This window comes from Bombina bombina, chromosome 2, assembly GCF_027579735.1.
Source record: "Bombina bombina isolate aBomBom1 chromosome 2, aBomBom1.pri, whole genome shotgun sequence".
In the NCBI taxonomy this organism is placed as follows: domain Eukaryota; kingdom Metazoa; phylum Chordata; class Amphibia; order Anura; family Bombinatoridae; genus Bombina; species Bombina bombina.
The window spans coordinates 1185436071-1185455306 of record NC_069500.1 but is presented as its reverse complement, the minus strand read 5'-3'; the positions used below and the strand labels follow the sequence as shown (position 1 = coordinate 1185455306).

Genomic DNA, 19236 nt, shown 5'->3' with positions numbered 1-19236 from the left:
CAGTGCAGAGGACTATTATTAATTTGCTTTATCTATCATCATCATCCATCCAAAGGGGACTACCCTGGGTACATAGCTATACAACATTCTGATTTTGGTATGTTTCATAGTATGTTGCACTTACAGATAGTTATGGTTTGAAAAGCCTCTTCAGTATTGTTTATCTTGTCTCTTCTGCTTTGGCTAATTAAAGGACAGATATGAATGAGCTCATGCACTGATCAAGCAGACTTTTTGTAAAATGGTGTAGGATAGGTTTTGATTAGTGTATGATGCCCTCCAGCCTTTCAGGTGATGTTGGACACAAGCAACATATTTTAAAATTATTAAATATTTTATAGGGACTTTAGTTTAATGTTCATATAAAGGTTTGTTGTGGTGTGATAGCTGTAGATACAATATGTGTCTCTGCTCCCAATAACAAGTTAGATAGCAATACTCTAAATATCTAAGTTTTTTTATTACAGGACTGAAGCATTAAGAAAATGTTAAATCATCTATTTTTTCTTTTCAGAAGCAATATACATACATGGACTCTTTCAAGTACATTTCCAGTGTTAAGAAATCAACATATGAGGGAAGATTATTAGAATTTTATTAATTAACATTCAGCATTAATTAAGTGGATAAAGACTACCATCAGGACAGGCTTGTATATTCATTACACATTATATAAATATATATTGTACATGGATACATTTTTAACAAGTGTACACAGGTTTCAGTGGATTTACCTGTCTCTTTACTGGATGCAACTGATAAAAATGGAGAACTTTCCATTTATGATGTAACAATACATATTGCATTCTCATTTCTTAATTTCCCTAGGAAATATCTATCTTATCTCCTGAAAGCATGTGTTACTTAATACAAATTATAACAAGAGCTTTAAAAGTGTAAGTTTTATTAAATTATGCATATTTCTTAATTTCATCATACAACACAAGTACAAATGCACCACCCATGCCTCTCAACACATTGGACCAAGCACCCTTGAAAAAGGCTTTAGATCCTTCATCCTTGGCAATCTTCTTCCAACAGTCAATTGTTCCCTTGTACATGATATCAGCTGTAGGAATACAGAGAGAAAGCATTTTAAAACCATTGTCAAGCTCACACTTCTTCAACAGGGACATAAATTTACGCATATTTAAATGTTATTGGGAATATGGCATCTGAAAAAATAGTTATGTCTTATTCTGAAGATGAGCTGGTAGACATAGGGGCCAAATTATTAAGCACCATATGGTGCCTAATACATCTGTTTCCGCTGCTCCTTAACTGGTCCGCCGCCTCTGAGAGCGATCGGGTTGATTGACACCCCCTGCAAGCGGCCAATTGGACGCAAATCTGCAGGGGGCGGCATTGCACAAGCAGTTAACCAGAACTGCATTCAGTGATGTCTGTCGGGCATGATCCGCTGAGCGGATCATGTTGGACAGACATGATAAATCGGCCCTATAGGCTGTATAGTTAAGACACAGGTAAATATCATGACAACTCAGTATAACACAGAACCCCAAATGTGTAAATTAGCTTCTATGGCCTGTAAAACTGAACGTATTAAATAAGGGAGAATCTAATGTGTTTGTATACTATTCAAAAAAAATCTTAATTTTTAAATAGCAGATGTACTAATTTGACAGTTGGGAGATCAAAATAAATGGTTTAAAATGTTTTTTTCTTTTGTAAGATTATGAGAGTCAACAGGTGTCCATAACATATGGGATATATTTCCCGCCACTAGGAGGAGGTACAGAATCCTCACAAGAGCTTTTAGTCCCTCCCACTTCCTCTCCCCACACAGTTAGTTCTTGTCCTCCGAGGAGAAAGTTTGCGAGAGGTGCTCTGCAAGCAAGTTTTTGTTATTTTCAATCCTTATTTATTGGGATCTGAGACCTGACTTGAGACCCAGTACCCCTTCTCAGCTTCACTAAGACATTCTATAAGATTCTAAGTGTGCCAAGGGTTAGAAATACCTATTTTGTGGCACTGCAGTACCTTAAAGGGTGATTCTGATGCTATAACTGCCCTTAGGCATTGTGGGGACAACGTCCCTTTGCCTCCACCTGAGGGGTTGCAGTATATTTACTTGCACTGGATGGGCTCTCTGCTGGATCAGCAACCTGTGAGGGAGGAAGGCCTCAGCATGCTGGTAAGACACAGTAGAGGGGTGCTGCAATCCAGGTAAGCGACTCAGACACTACACAGCCTAAGAGCTATTATTAGTACTTCCCATTTACAGGTACCACATAGCTGTTGGGCTCACAGCCTCACACATGACAAAACCTTTTCTAAATGTTATCATTTTGATATTTATTCTTCCCCCAAAGCTGTTTTTGGCAGGAAAGTCCTTCAAGCCGCATTGTCTGGCAATTGGTGACTGCCATCTTTTTGTCCCACCCATCCTTAACATGGATTCTCAGCTTGGGTATTGTATTATGGACACCTATGGACTCTTATCTTATGAAAACAAAAAACAGAATTTATACCTATTGATAAATGTCTTTCGGAATGATGAGTGTCCAAATGGACCTGCCCAGGTTTTTTCTATATGGGCGACAGTTCTTATTTGCACCTCATAACCCTGCTGTCTGTCTTTCCTGTCTCTCTCCTCTGCTCGGCTATACATAAACTGAGTGGGTAGAGGAGGTGGGAGGGATTAAAAGCTCTTGACCTCCTAGGGCGGGAAATATATCCCACATGTTATGGACACATGTGATAGCTGGACCCGGATCAGATTTGTACCCTTGACAAAGGTCCAATGTGAGGATCGAAATGTTGGGAATACCGGATAAAGAATTTATTTTGAATTAAGCAAGAGTGTCTGGTTTACTATACAGTGTCTCTATTTCTATGGACTGAGCACCTGAGCCTACCTAGGTATGCTTTTCAAGAAAGAAAACCAGTAGAACATAGAAATTAGATAGACGTTGGAAAGTTGATTAAAACTGTATGCTTTGTCTGAATCATGAAAGAATATTGTTGGGTTTCATGCCCCTTTATGTATTCCCTTAAAGGAAATAAAGTAAAATTAATTGCAGCATCATTCCTAAGCAAGACATGGGCATTGATTGGTTGACACATAAGTATGGAAACCCCGATTAGCTTACTGGCCGTGCAGCAAAACAGTGAGAAATCAGGATCATATCATGGTTTTGTTACTCACTAAATTAAAATTCAAACCTTAACCCCCTAAATATACTTTGTTGCTAAATGAAGAGCTTCTATTAAGGCTGGTATAAAACATGTAACAACTGGGTCTAGGTTCACTACCTTATCCTTGTGATAAATGCCTCTTCCTTTTGTGAAAAAATTTGCTTGTCCCACACTCACTAAAGAGGCCAAAAGGCCAATTCTGTAACCTGCAGAGGCTCCAAATCAAATAGCTGATATAGGCAATATGCAGCATTTTGATTTCCTAGGTTACAGATTTTGCTTTTTAGCCTCTCTAGGGGGCGTGGGACAAAGTACAGTTTATACACATTAGATAGAGGTGTTTAATGCCTGTTTAATTCACACCAGCTCCAAACTCTTAAAGTTGAGTAGAGACAGTTTAGCGATATGATTGTGATGCTAGTACGTTTCAGCACCCATACATATATAAATAATATAATAATTAATAATATAAATAATAGCTCTCTTTAAACTGTGTGCAAACCACAACTGTTTGTTACACGGTTGTCAGTATTTCCAAGATTGGGATTGAGATTATGTATGTGAATTATATTAAATGTACTCTGTTGCTATGTTCCCACACTAAACAATAGTTTAAACAACTCATTTAGTTAGCCTACATAGTCTCAGCAGTAACTAAAAAATGTTTTTTAGCTGCCTACATAGGTTCAGCACTAATGAAAAATCATTTACCTAGTCTACATAGTCTAAGCAGTACTAAAAAAAATATTTTAGCTAGCCTACATAGACTCAGCAGTAATTAAAAAAAATAATTTAGCTGCCTACATAGTCTTATAATATAAAAAAAAATTTTTTAATTAATGTATCTCATTCTAGTTTACCTCTATTGATATTAGGTATTTTATGCAGGTACAAGAGTGGCCCATCTATAGCATAGGAGGTTTATATAAATTTATAAAAGGAGGTTTCAGTGGTATTTGCCTATAGTTTCTTGGTTTATGTGTTATTATATGAATAAGTTTGTATTGTTGTACCTATATTCTAATGCTAGACGAATATACTCTCACCAAATAACGTCTATATATTAGCTTAGCCTAACTTCATTGATCTTAATCCCCACAAATAGACTCGTGTGTAGTTTATTGTTCTAATGGGAGGCTCATACATTTTTATCATTATGGTACAAAAATTGTTCTTTTATCAGTTTGCATTGAATTGTGGCAAAATATACTTGTATCGTAACTTTTGCTAAAAACCTCAAAATAATAGAAATATATTTTTTTTAAGCTAACCTACATACATCTTAGCAGTAATTAAACAAAAAAACAATTAGCTAGCCTACATAATCTTAACAGTAATTAAAAAAACAATTAGCTGCCTACATAGTCATAATTTGCCAAACTGTGGGATGGTTCACTTGCATTTTCTCCTTCTCCAAGCTGTCTAGTGACCAAAAGCATTTCCATTGCACATTGTTTAAAGCTGATGCAGCTGAAAAATATCAACTGACTGAAAGACTGATTTACAGAACGATTTGAAATATTAAACTGTGCAATCAAGTACAACAAAGACTTTTCTTAACCCCTTAATGACAACTGACGTACCAGGTACGTCCTGCAAAACTAGCAGTTGTTTAAGAGAGTGCTGGAAGCGATCGCAATCGCTTCCAGCAGCTCTAAGGGTATTGCAGTGATGCCTCGATATGGAGGCATCCTGCAATACCTTTCAACAAGCCTCCGATGCAGAGAGAGCCACTCTGTGGCCCTCTCTGCACCGGTAACAATGGTGCTGTGTTCCGGTGGGAAGGGAAGCAAGGAGGCGGCAGCGTGGGGGCGCGCGCGTGCACGGGGGGGGGGGGGGCCGCGCATATTAGCCACTGACACCAATGAAATAAAATAAAAAAGTTCAAAACATTTAAAAAAAATTTTTTTGTATATATATATATATATATATATATATATATATATATATATATATATATATATATATATATATATATATATATATATATATATTGGGGGGGTTGGGGGTATTGAGGGGGGGCTGCTACACTACAGAAAAGTTTATAAATATTTTTGGGGGCAAAAGTTTATAAATATTTTTGGGGGCAAATTGGGTACTGGCAGACAGCTGCCAGTACCCAATATGGCGGCAATTAAGTAGCAGGGAGGGTTATAGAGCTGTTTGGTGGGGGATCAGGGAGGTTGGGGGCTAAGGCAGGGCTCCATTACAGCTGAATACATTTTAAAAAAAAATAAAATAAAAAAACTCCTTTTATTTAGTACTGGCAGACTTTCTGCCAGTACTTAAGATGGCGGGGACAATTGTGGGGTGGGGGAGGGAAGAGAGCTGTTTGGGAGGGATGTGTCAGGTGGGAGGCTGATCTCTACACTAAAGCTAAAATTAACCCTGCCAGCGCCCTACAAGCTACCTAATTAACTCCTTCACTGCTGGGCATAATTCACGTGTTGTGCTCAGCAGCATTTAGTGGCCTTCTAATTAACAAAAAGCAACGCCAAAGCCATATATGTCTGCTATTTCTGAACAAAGGGGATCCCAGAGAAGCTTTTACAACCATTTGTGCCATAATTGCACAAACTGTTTGTAAATAATTTCAGTGAGAAACCTAAAATTGTGAAAAATGTAAAGGTTTTTTTTTTATTTGCTCGCATTTGGCGGTGAAATGGTGGCAAGAAATATACCAAAATTGGCCTAGATCAATACTTTGAGTTGTCTACTACACTAAACTAAAGCTAAAATTAACCCTACAAGCTCCCTACATGCTCCCTAATTAACCCCTTCACTGCTGGGCATAAAACACGTGTTGTGCTCAGCAGCATTTAGTGGCCTTCTAATTACCAAAAAGCAACCCCAAAGCCATGTAAGTCTGCTATTTCTGAACAAAGGCGATCCCAGAGAAGCATTTACAACCATTTGTGCCATAATTGCAGAAGCTGTTTGTAAATAATTTCAGTGGGAAACCTAAAGTTTGTGACAAAATGTGTGAAAAAGTGAACATTTTTTTTTAATTTGATCGCATTTGGCGGTGAAACGGTGGCATGAAATATACCAAAATGGGCCTAGATCAATACTTTGGGATGTCTTAAAAAAAAAAAAAAAAAAAAAAAAAAAAATATATACATGTCAATGGATATTCAGGTATTCCTGACAGATATCAGTGTTCCAATGTAACTAGCGCTAATTTTGAAAAAAAAGTGGTTTAGAAATAGCAAAGTGCTACTTGTATTTATGGCTCTATAACTTACAAAAAAAGCAAAGAACATGTAAACATTGGGTATTTCTAAACTCAGGACAAAATTTAGAAACTATTTAGCATGGTTGTTTTTTGGTGGTTGTAGATGTGTAACAGATTTTGGGGGTCAAAGTTAGAAAAAGTGTGTTTTTTCCATTTTTTATAAAAATTTTTATAGTAAATTATAAGATATAATGAAAATAATGGTATATTTAGAAAGTCCATTTAATGGCGAGAAAAACGGTATATAATATGTGTGGGTACAGTAAATGAGTAAGAGGAAAATTACAGCTGAACACAAACACCACAGAAATGTAAAAATAGCAATTGTCATTAAGGGTAAGAAAATTGAAAAATGTTCCGGTCATTAAGGGGTTAAAGAAATAGTCTGTCCAAAAATGAAACTTTCATGATTCAGATAGAGCATACAATTTTAAACCACTTTCTAATTTACTCCTATTATCAATTTTTCTTTGTTCTCTTGGTATCTTTATTTGAAAAAGCAAAAATATAAGCTAAGGTGCTGGGCCATTTTTGGTTCAGCACCTGAGTAGCGCTACCCAGGTGCTGAACCAAAAATTGGCTGGCTCCTTGGCTTATATTTTTGCTTTTTCAAATAAAGATACCAAGAGAACAAAGAAAAATGTATATGAGTAAATAAAAAAAAAAAAGTTGCTTAAAAACGGCATGCTCTATCTGAATCATGAAAGTTTAAATTTTGGCTAGACTATTTCTTTAAGAAAATAAACTGCTCTATCATTTAAGAGCTGCTTATTGTCTACCTACCATGCCCCTTTGATACATTTTACTGATTAAACAATATTACAATATGTAATATTACATTTGTAAACATAGATTTAAAATATATGTTCATACTTTAAGTATACGGTTTCATCTAGTGCTTTTATAAAGGTAAAGTTTTCTATCCCACATGGGGCGCTATAATGTAAAAATGACATGATCTAAGGGACAACACTAAAGAAATACTAGATAGTCTTGGCTTTTAATGCATCAGTCTGAGTATTGAGTACATAAGTTTAAAGCAATGGGCAGCACCATATTGTAACCTAGTTATCCTTCTCTTCTAAGGCCAATTAAGGATAGTTATTAATGTCAGTGTGCAACCAATAACTGAAGATTATAGCAGTGTTAAGTCTGGAGCCTGCACTTCCACTTATAACAGGAATTGGAAAAAACACAATTTTCTGAATTCAATTACAGAAAAAGGGGACAGAATAAATAATGAACGTAGACAGTTTTCTATATATCATTAAACATCTTATATTACAATTGCAAAGTGTTTAATGTCCCTTTAATCAGGGCTCAAAATTTCAAGTCCTAAGCTAGCCAGGCCAAAATGTTATTCGTCACTGATCCCACTTATCACCTGCCCACACCACACCCATGACCCCATCACCTCTTTGAATTTGTTTAGCCATTGAGAAACGCACCTTATTCTTTAGTAATTTTTATATTTGTTATTTTAAACCATAACTAATTCATTTTAATACAATTATTAAAAATATATAGATTTGGTGTCCATTTGGCAGTGTATAGATGTTGATTTAACATTCACTCATCTTTCACTACTCGCCAAAGTGCAATTTCCAATGGCTAGTGGAAATTTCTAGCCCTGCTTTAATGTTAGTACAGACATCTTACCTCCTTTCCTGCCGGACTGCATCATCATACGACGTCTGACAGTGTCAAAGGGATAGGACACAATGCCAGCAGCAGCAGTGACAGTCTGAGCAATCATCCAGCTCACAAAAATGTGTACATTCTTGGGATCAGGCAGCATACCTTTGGGTGGAAGATGAAAAAAAAAAAAAAAAATTAGTAAAGACTGGAGAAGAGAGAGAATTGATGATACTGCTTTAACTAGGCTATACTTAAAGGGACACTGAACCCAAATGTTTTCTTTCATGATTTAGATAGAGCATGCAGTTTTAAGCAACTTTCTAATTTTATTCCTATTATCAAATTTTCTTTACTCTCTTGGTATCTTTATTTGAAAAGCAAGAATGTAAGTTTAGATGCCGGACCATTTTTGGTGAACAACCTGGGTTGTTCTTGCCGATTGGTGGGTAAATTCACCCACCAATAAACAAGGGCTGTCCAGGTTTCTGAACAAAAAAATTGGCTGGCTCCTTAGCTTAGATGCCTTCTTGTTCAAATAAAGATAGCAAGAGAACGAAGAAAAAAATAATAGGAATAAATTAGAAAGTTCCTTAACATTGCATGTTCTATCTAAATCATGAAAGAAAAAAAAAAAAAGTGGGTTCAGTGCCCCTTTAAAGGGACAATCTAGTCAAAATTAAACTTTATTATTCAGATAGGAGATGTAATTTTAATTAGCTTTCCAGATTACTTTATTATCAAATTTGCTTTGTTTTATTGTTATTCTTAGTTGAAACTAAACCTAGGTAGGCTCATATGCTAATTTCTAAGCCCTTGACGACTGCCTCTTATCACGTTTTTTTTAAATTGCTTTTAACAAGAGACTGTGGGCCATATAGATAACACTGTTCAGGCACAGGGAGTTATTTAAGAGTTTGCACAACACAATGCTAAATGCAACTCAATAGATTGTATATAGCCCCAGTCATGTGATCAGGGGGCTGTCAGAAGGTTCTTAGATACAAGGTAATCAGAGGTAAAAAGTGTATTAATATAAGTGTTTGTTATGCAAAACTGGGAGATGGGTAATAAAGGGATTATCTGTCTTTTAAAACAACAACAATTCTATTGCAGACTGTCCTAGAAGTACTTAGAAAATCAACATTTTAGAAGTGTTGATTCTGCATTATACGTGTAGGTTTGTTTTTTCTTTATATCACACAGATCAAATTTCACAAATTAAATGTTGCAAGCAATATTTGGAATATTACTCTTCCAGAAAGAAAATGATCAGCAAACTGGGATTATATAATCTCTGTGATCCATTCACTTGTTACAAAGCAAAAAATGTACATAACCAATAAGTGTACATTTAAAGAAAGATTTTTCTCATTACACACCAATATACTTTTTTTTTTTAAATATTTGATTTTTTTGAAGAACCTTCTTACAGACATCTTTAAAATATACTACAGTACATTTTCTATTAAAGGGATAGGACACCCAAAACATTTCTGACATTCAGACAGAGCAAACCATTTCAGAAAATGTTTCCAGTTTAGTTTTATCATCAAATTTGCTTTGTTCCCATGATCTCATGTGTTTAAGAAATACCTAGGAAGGTGTCTGGGGAACTACATGGCAGGAAATAATGCTGCCATTTAATGCTCTTGCAAATGGATAACAATGCTGCCAGAAATAGGCCGACTCCTAAGCATATGTCCCTGCTTTTTAACAAAAGATACCAAGAGAACAAAGAAAAAAACTTAATAGAAGTAAATTAGAAAATGGTTTATAAACACATGCTCTATCTGAATCATGAAATAAAAAGTTGGGTTTATATCCCTTTAAGTGAAGAGTGAATAACACCTATGCCAAATATATGATTTTCTTGATTTTAGGATGATATATGTGTATAAATGCATAGTTTATGTTTGTAATTACCGATATTTTTTAATAAAAGAAATTTAAATATTTGTAAAAAAATTTATTGTTTATAAAATAAAAACACGTGTTATTGTTTTTATTAGCATTTATTTGTAACTATCCATCATGACCCTGCTTCTTAAGTGCATGGAATTGTACTTGAATGATTTAGTGGTTTATTTGAAATAGAAACTTTCCTTTCTAAAATAAACTTTTATTATCTTTGGGGACTTTACCTGCCTATCATTACAGTTATAGGAGATGTCATTATCAGCCAATATACATAAACACTAAAGTCTTTGTTGTACACCACATTTTTTACATATTCTCCTATTAATGTTTTACTTACCCTTAGCAGTGTCATAGACACCAAAGTAGGCTGCTCTGTAAATGATAATGCCCTGAACAGACACGTTGAAGCCCTGGTAGAGACCTTTGAAACCATCTGACTTAAAGATCCTGGTTAAACAATTTCCAAGGCCTGAAAATTCTCTTTGGGCTGGGCCTTTGCCTACATCAGCGGCTAGACGGGTTCTGGCGAAATCAAGGGGGTAGACAAAGCAGAGAGATGTAGCACCAGCCGCTCCACCAGATGCCAGATTTCCAACAAAAAACCTCCAGAACTGAGTGCGTTTATCTACTCCCCCAAGGAAGATCTGCTTATACTTGTCCTTGAAGGCAAAGTTGAGAGCTTGAGTTGGGAAATAACGGATGACATTGGCGAGGTTGCCTCTCCAAAAGGAAATGAATCCTTGTTCCTTGGGAATCCTAACCACGCAGTCCATGATACCTTTGTATTGCATTTCAACTGAAATTTGCTTGCTTGCATGCTGGACCTAGAGTTAAATGGACACAAGTGTAAAAGGATGAAAAACAAAACCCAAAAATAAATACCTGAAAATGATAAACAAACACTTAAAGAGAATTTGGTAAATCAAAAATAGTTGACATTATTTAGAACATAATCATTTCAGTCCTGTACTGATCTGGTGCAAAAATTCATCAACTGATTATTTTTCCAAAACTAAAAATTCCCAAACATGGCCGATACAGATTCAAGCACAATTTAGGGTTCCCTCTTTACTAAGTGTTTACCAGCACAGCTGATATTTTAAATTTAGGGCCAGTGTGGAATAGTTCAGTCCGTCTAATATATGATATTTTAAATAATCTTGAGTAAATACATATGTACCTCTACAGTTTACAGAATGAATTAATCTTATTACTATTGCTGATTTTTTTCTAACAAAGCAGGAAACACTAGTTTGTAAAAAAAACATCTGCTTCTAAAAAAGAAGTTTTAAAATATCACTCCCCCTAAATGCAAATATATAGCCACTTGTCAGTACAGCAATCCTCAGGAGTATAGTGCAGGTGAAGACAGGGTCCTGCCAAGCTCCCCCAATTCCAGTAATAGAAACAAATTTGTCCACAGCACTATGTCATTCAAAATGCTTTATTTTCTGTGAATTACAGACATAAAAACAGCGACGTTTCGAGTGTTGCCACTCTTACTTATGCTAGTTACAATGTATCATCTTGCAACAATTTAAAACCCTCAGTTTGGCGCCAACCACTCCATTAGTGGAGTGGTTGGCGCCAAACTGAGGGTTTTAAATTGTTGCAAGATGATACATTGTAACTAGCATGAGTAAGAGTGGCAACACTCGAAACGTCGCTGTTTTTAGGTCTGTAATTCACAGAAAATAAAGCATTTTGAATGACATAGTGCTGTGGACAAATTTGTTTCTATTCCTAAATGCAAATATACAAGCCATGCTTCAGGCAAATTGTATAGATCAGGGGTTGCCCCCCTTTCGGACCTCAGGGACCACTAACATGAATTTTTTAAAGAGGTGCAAAGCTCTATAAATTATACACATACATCCAACTAGTATAACCATAGCCAAGTTTACATTATGTATATATTTACACAATTTTAAGAATTATTTTTTGGAATTAACAAACTGAATGACAGAACTGAGAGAATACTTCCAAATGACAGATGAAGGACGAGTTCCAACTTTTGAGCTGGAAACAGAGGCAGAAAGTGGGGAAAACTAAGAATTAGGTTTAAAAAACTTTCAAGTTACCTCCCCAGTTAGGAATTATTCAAAATCTACTTATGATCATGGACAGACATTGGAGTCATAAATTAAGTTTATAGCAGAAAGCTTTCAATAAGGATGTGAGCTAATCACTGATGTTACTGGCAATTACTATAATACTGGTGGGACATGGCTAATCTTCTGGATGGCAATTACTGGAATTCAGGTGGAATGACTTTGTGCGAGGGAAAATTATTAGAATGAAAAATAAAATTTACATTTAATTAATTAAAGAAAAAGAAGATGGAAGGGAGGAAGACACACAGTGATGTAAGTCCATCTGAAGGAATTAGGAAAACTACTACAATGACAGATAAAGGGAAGAAAATAAATGAAATATGAGAAAAAAAAAATGGTTTTAAGATTCTTTTTTTTAATATACTTTAATCCCACTATTTCAAGTCAAGACTATACCAACCTCTGCTGGCTTTACAATGGAAGCATCTTCCTCTGAGCAGCCCGCCTGATGGGAGGAGTTACAAATCCGATCTAGCTACGCAAGTTTAGTACTACACAACGTGTGTAGGGAGATAGCAATTTAACTCCTCCTCCGTTGGTTTTCACAGATGTTCAGCCAGGGGGTGACACCATCAGAGGAGATTAATTCCTGCTTGATGATTTCAAGGACCACCAACATCTTCTCGTGAACCACCAGTGGTCCATGGACCACTGGTTGGTGACAGCTGGTATAGATCACTACATGACTTGTGACCTTACTGGAAACATAAGGATCCCCTTAAAATGTTGCACTGTTTGCAGACCCCCATGCTTACACCGGAAATATTTATGCTATTTTTGTTAAACAGGATAATTAAACATAAGATTTCATAACATAAAAAATACCATGAAGATGAAATGCAGTTTGGCCTACATATTAGTTAATAACAGTGTTCATTAAGCATTGTGCTGATTTTCTTGTTGGCGAGAAAGCATCTTAATGATAATTCCATGTATATTTCTATTAATTACAGGCATTTTTGGTGCATTACAGTGCAGCCATTTGGGGATATCACAGATTTCAGAATAATCGTTTTAATGTAATTTTATTAGATTTTTCCTGCAACATACAATCAGCCAGAACTATAGGCCTAATGGTCTATTTGATAGATGTATACAATGAAATATTTAGAAACTGTTACATATTTTGTAAACTTGATATTGACATGGAGAAAACATGAACACGGTATTGACATGGAGAAAACATGAACACGGGACGACATGTATCTAAAAAATTTGTTTCTAGTTCCTACAAACTGAATTCTTGATCAAAAATTGTAACATACAATCAGTCTCTGGATACAAAAGTTATGTGGATAGCGCTTGTGTATTCTGTGCGGTTCCAAATAAGTGCGTCAATCCCTAGTCAGTACAATATATTGTATGGCACTTTGTGGTGACTTTTCATTTAAAAAGTGAATGTAAAGTGTTTTTTTAAATACTTATTTTTTTCTTTAGCAAACACAGACCTGCAATCCTCCGCCTGCCGCTCCTCTGTACTTACCTCATCAATGACGAAACCGGCTTCCTCCAATCATGGTGTACACCTCAGAGTCCATCTCATGAGGCCACGCTGTGATTGGAGGAAGCTGGTTTCGTCATTGAAGTGCTAAGTACAGAGGAGCTACGGGCGGAGGATCGTGGGTCTGTGTTTGCAGCACCCTGATTCTCCATACAATATTAAAAAAAAAAAAAAAAAAAAGTCACTATCTAAATAGTTACTTTTTGTTATCTGGCTTTTTCATCAACACTTCTGTGGTAGAAGTCCCTAGGATTTTTTCCTATAAGCCAATTAACCTGTATACTCCAGTTTTCCAATATGCATTTAATCATAGTTTCAATCAAGTTTAAACAATTTTATTTCCTGCAAAGAAATATTTAATTGTATAAAAAGGACATTATCATCAAAAATGTCCTATCATGCGTATAAAAAAAGAGAAGCAACTATGGTAATTTGTTTCCTTATGTCAGCTATGCACTAATGTCCATTAACTAATAAAGACATCCCCCTCAGCTCTGTTGCTGAAGATGGACAATTATTTGCAAGACTGAAACAAAAAAAATAAAAAATGTTGCCATGATGAGTATCCCTATGACTAAGGGCCTGTGATAAGTATGAAACGCGTCAGGGTGCTCACAGGCTGTCTCTGATTTTATGAATTTTCAAATAAGTTATTTTTAACCTTTTTGGTGCATTACAGTGAAACCATTTTTTCAACCTTTAAATTTTGCTAACGGCTGACTCGGCCGGCTTTGGCGTGCACCCTCCACAGCTGTGTGTGTTTCATATAACCCTCAGCTTCCGGCTAGACGCAGAGGAACAGTAAAGGATCTGCAGTGGCTGTTTTTGCAGTGATTGAGTTGGTCTTGTGCAAATACAAATGAAATGCTTTATTTTACTTAAAGGGACAGTAAACGCTGATATTGTACTATAAAATGCTTATTTTTTTAGTATAATGTCCTTTTATACAAATAAAATATATATCTTTTTGCAAAAAATAAAATTGTTTTAACTCGATACAAAATAAGATTAAATGCACATTGGAAAACTTAAACTTTCATTATTTATGTTGCATATGAAACCCCCCCCCAAAAAAAATATTTTGTGGTTCATACAGGAGCATACAATTTTAAAACAGTTTCCAATTTACTTATATTATAAAATTTGATACATTTCCATGATATTCTGTGTTGAAGAGATACCTAGGTAGGCATCTGGATCACTACATGGCAGGAAATTGTGCTGCCATCTAGTGCCACTGGAAATGGATAACATCCTTGCAAAACTGCTGCCATAGAGTGCTCCAGAAATGGACAGGCACCTGAGCTTACATCTGTTTTTCAACAACAGATACCAAGAGAACAAATAAAAATGATAATAGAAGTAAATTAGAAAGTGGTTTTAAATCGCATGCTGTATCTGAACCATGAAAGAATCATTTTGGGTTTCATATCCCTTTAAGAGTTTTAAAATTCTGAGGTTTGGAAATACACATGAAAGTTTCACAAGCCTAACCCTGCCAGAGGTGTTTTCCTATCTGGCCCCAGCAGAGATTATCAGATTAGAAGATGAATAAAAATACAACAACTTTTGCTAACAAAATTACAGTTACTAACTGTCTACTCCAGTGATTCCTGATTGGATACTCCTATTAAGGCTAGTAGTAGGTGCAGTTTGTTGAAAACAAGTTCAGCAAACAAGGATTAAAAGACCATTAAATGCAGTAGATTTGCTTAAAAAGGACAGTCTACACCAGAATATTTATTGTTTTAAAAGATATAATCCCCCTTTATTATCCATTCCCTAGTTTTGCATAACCAACACAGTTATATTAATACACTTTGTACCTCTGTGATTACCTTGTATCTAAGCCTCTGCAAACTACCCCTGATTTCAGTTCTTTTGACAGACTTGCATTTTAGCCAATCAGTGCTGGCTCCTAGGAACTCCACGTGCATGAGCACAGTGTTATCTATATGAAACACATGAACTAACACCCTCTAGTGGTGGAAAAACTGTCAAAATGCCCTGAGCTAAGAGGAGGCTTTCAAGGGCTTAGATATTAGCATATGAACCTCCTAGATTTAGCTTTCAACCAAGAATACCAAGGGAACAAAGCAAAATTGGTGATAGAAGTAAATTGGAAAATTGTTTAAAATTACATGCCCTATCTGAATAATGAAAGTTTGTTTTGGACTAGACTGTCCCTTTAATTAACAAATGCATAATAAAGGGCAAAGCAATAACACTTCTAACAAACTTCAAAGTTTACTTAAAGGCACAGTCAAGTCAAAAATAAACTTTCATGATTTAAATAGGGCATGTCATTTTAAACAACTTTCCAATTTACTTTGTTCTCTTGGTATTCTTAGTTGAAATCTAAATCTAGAAGGTTCAAATGGTAATTTCTTAGACCTTGAAGGCCGCCTCTAATCTGAAAGCATTTTGACAGTTTTTCACCACTAGAGGGCGTTAGTTCATATGTTTCATATAGATAACATTGAGCTCAGGCTCAGGAGCAAGCACTGATTGGCTAAAAATACAAGTCTGTCAAAAGAACTGAAATAAGGGGGCAGTTTGCAGAGTTATAGATACAAGGTAATCACAGATGTAAAAGTGTATTATTATAACTGTGTTGGTGATGCAAAATTGGGGAATGGGTAATAGAGGGATTATCTACCTTTTAAACAACAAAAATTCTGGTGTTTACTGTCCCTTTAAGTTAACCTGAACAAGCATGTTAATTTACTCCAAGACAGCAAGAAAACATTGTAATCACATGTTTACGGTCCCTTTAAAGTGACACTGAACCCATTTTTTTTCTTTTGTGCTTCAGATAGAGCATGCAGTTTTATGCAACTTTCCAATTTACTCCTATTATCAAATGTTCTTCATTCTCTTGGTATCTTTATTTGAAAAACAAGAATGTAAGTTTAGATGCCGTCCCATTTTTGGTGAACAACCTGGGTTGTACTTGCTAATTGGTGGATAAATTCAACAACCAATTAGCAAGTGCTGTGCAGGGTCTGAACCAAAAAACATTCCTTAGATGCCTTCTTTTCCAAATAAAGATAGCAAGAGAACAAAGAAAAATTGATAATAGGAGTAAATTAGAAAGTTGCTTAAAATCGCATGCTCTATCTGAATCACGAAAGAAAAAAATTGGGTACAGTGTCCCTTTAAGGCAGTTTGTTTCTTCTGATCATTAAAAGTGTTCTTTAAAGTTAACAAAAATCTTACATGTGATATCATCTCACCCATTGCATAAAGAGAAGGAAAAAAACCCCCAAAGAAAAAGGAACAGTCTATGATTTATATTTAGGGAAAAATACTATGATAATATAAATTTATGTAAAAAAACAACAACTTTATACTAACTATTAATGCCAATTTAAAAATTCAATGTACATTAATAATAAAATAAATAATAAAATGTATTTTAGATTGTCTGCAGTATGTGGTCATCACTGCAACATTTTAAATGGAGAACTGAACACTTGTCTATTAAAGTGCCAAAAAAGGAACAGATTCCTTGACTGATATATCCAGTGAGACTTCTTAGTCTATGTGTACAGGTCACATGATTACTTATAGGGCCCTAACAGCTGCAAACATCCCAAATAGTCCAGCCATGTCACTGACCACTGTGAAAGATGATAAGATGTTAGATATAAGATGGACCAGCTCTCTTATTTGTGCTAGTCAATGTTTGTGAATGTTAAAAAGGGACAGTAAAGCCAGAATTAAACTTTTGTGATTCATATAGAACATTCAATTTTAAATAACTTTCAAATGTACTTTTATGATCTAATTTGCTTTGTTCTCTTAGTATCGTTTGTTGATAATGATACCGAGGTGGTCTCAGGAGGAGCAGTACACTACTGGGATCTAGCTGCTGATTGGTGGCATAAATACCTCTTGTAATTGGCTCACCTGATGTGTTCATTAGTAGATTGTTGCTGTTCCTTCAATTAAGAATAAAGCAAATTTGATATTAGAAATAAATTGGAAAGTTGTTTAAAATGATAGGTTTTATCTGAATCATGAAAGAAACAGTTTGAGTTTTATGTCCCTTAAAGTCTCAGAAAGCACCAAGAAGATTAATCTATTACTACCTGCCAGTATAGTATAGTATAGTATAGAAGTGTTTGCCAGCAGTAGATGCTAAACCTGTGCATTGCAGCACTATTTTATTCTAGCATGTGCTTGATTGAGTTTCATTGGATACAAATATTGCTCTTTAAATGTGCTTTGAATTAGAGGAGTACTTGCAACATAGTAATATAATTTGCTGGTTAGAGATTAGATACCTCTGTAACATAGGGCAGTGCTTAGTGGTTGTGTTGTTTTCCTACAGTTATGTTCCATAAATCCCAAAAAAAAGTCTGAATATGAAAAGATTACATTTGCATTTTTAAGGTAAAATATGTGACTCAACTGAATGTATTTTTTAACCTAAGTAGCATAAAATATAACAGTATTATTCATAAGAGGTTATGCAGTGTCTATATCAGGTTAATTTGTAACATGATTAGATTTACCTTGACATTAACGTGTCAATAATCTGCTCATTAGCTGATCTAGAAGGTTGAGGGTTAATAATCTTCAGATGAATATATATATATATATATATATATATATATATATATATATATATATATATATATATATATATATATATATACACACATACACAATTTGTGAATAAAGCGAGCTTGTCACATGAGCCAGGCAATTCAAGCTCCCCCATGTGATGGGTCTGTTCTAAAAACAGTCAATGGAAAGAAGTCACATACGTGAGCAAATGATGCTTCCCATATTTAGTAACTGAGAGCTGCCTGACTATGAGATGAGGACACTCCTCACAGACAGGGGCGCAGATGAAGGTCTTTGCCTATTTTGGCTCAGACGCAAGACCATTTCACTGTGTAACATATCCTCAGCTTTACCAATGGGGTCACCCTGTGGCCTTTTTATTATATCTACCAAGCACACCAGCAATACTTTACTGTCTGCTTAACAACATGCACCAGTTATACATAATGTGACTAGCAAATTATTTCTCATTTAAAATGTTAGCACTGCAAATACGTATTTCTAAAGCGTCTCTGGTAGGCAATGGGTTAATTCACTGTGAAAATGAACTAAATATAGCAACACTTGTCAACTCCAGCTGTCCAAATCAAGCAAATGAATCTCCACTAATGAAGTCATTAGAAATACTTTATTCTAATACCAAATCATGTAATAAAATAATGCTATACTTTTATTTTATAATATGCTAACATAGATTATTTTTAGTGTGAGCAATCTCCTGCTTAGTTTACCTGCAGCAATAGCTTCACTCGTTCGATGGGGGCCACTGCAGTCTTGGAAATAGCAGCAGCAACGCCACCAGCTAAAAAGTCCTTGAGAAAGCTAATAGCTTGGTCACCCATGGTGGAACTGGACTAGATGAAGCACCTGCTTCCTCACTCTAGAAGATAATAAACCTCTGTAGGGCAGCTCCCTGTGTGCACTGCCAGCCAAAATAGGACGATCTATAATGCTGCCCCTCTTTATAAAGACACAGGATCCCCTGGGGGGCGGTGAGCATGGGGCTGTCTGTTATTGGTTGATGACTCCCTGATCAGAGGGCAAAGGGGGCACGGCAGCCATATTACTTCATGGAGCCCACCATGTGGCTGATGTTT

The 19236-nt window shown here is 35.6% G+C and overlaps 1 protein-coding gene across 1 annotated transcript; it reads right to left on the bottom strand.

Annotated features, from left to right (window-relative positions):
* Positions 1–578: 578 nt before the first annotated feature.
* SLC25A4 (solute carrier family 25 member 4) lies at positions 579–19082 on the bottom strand. The gene is made up of 4 exons (XM_053703882.1): positions 18871–19082; positions 10287–10773; positions 8054–8194; positions 579–1069 (listed from the first exon to the last, which is right to left on the bottom strand). The coding sequence occupies exons 1-4, from the start codon at positions 18979–18981 to the stop codon at positions 912–914; spliced, it is 897 nt and encodes a 298-aa protein (XP_053559857.1). The 5' UTR covers positions 18982–19082; the 3' UTR covers positions 579–911.
* Between the last annotated feature and the right edge of the window lie 154 nt (positions 19083–19236).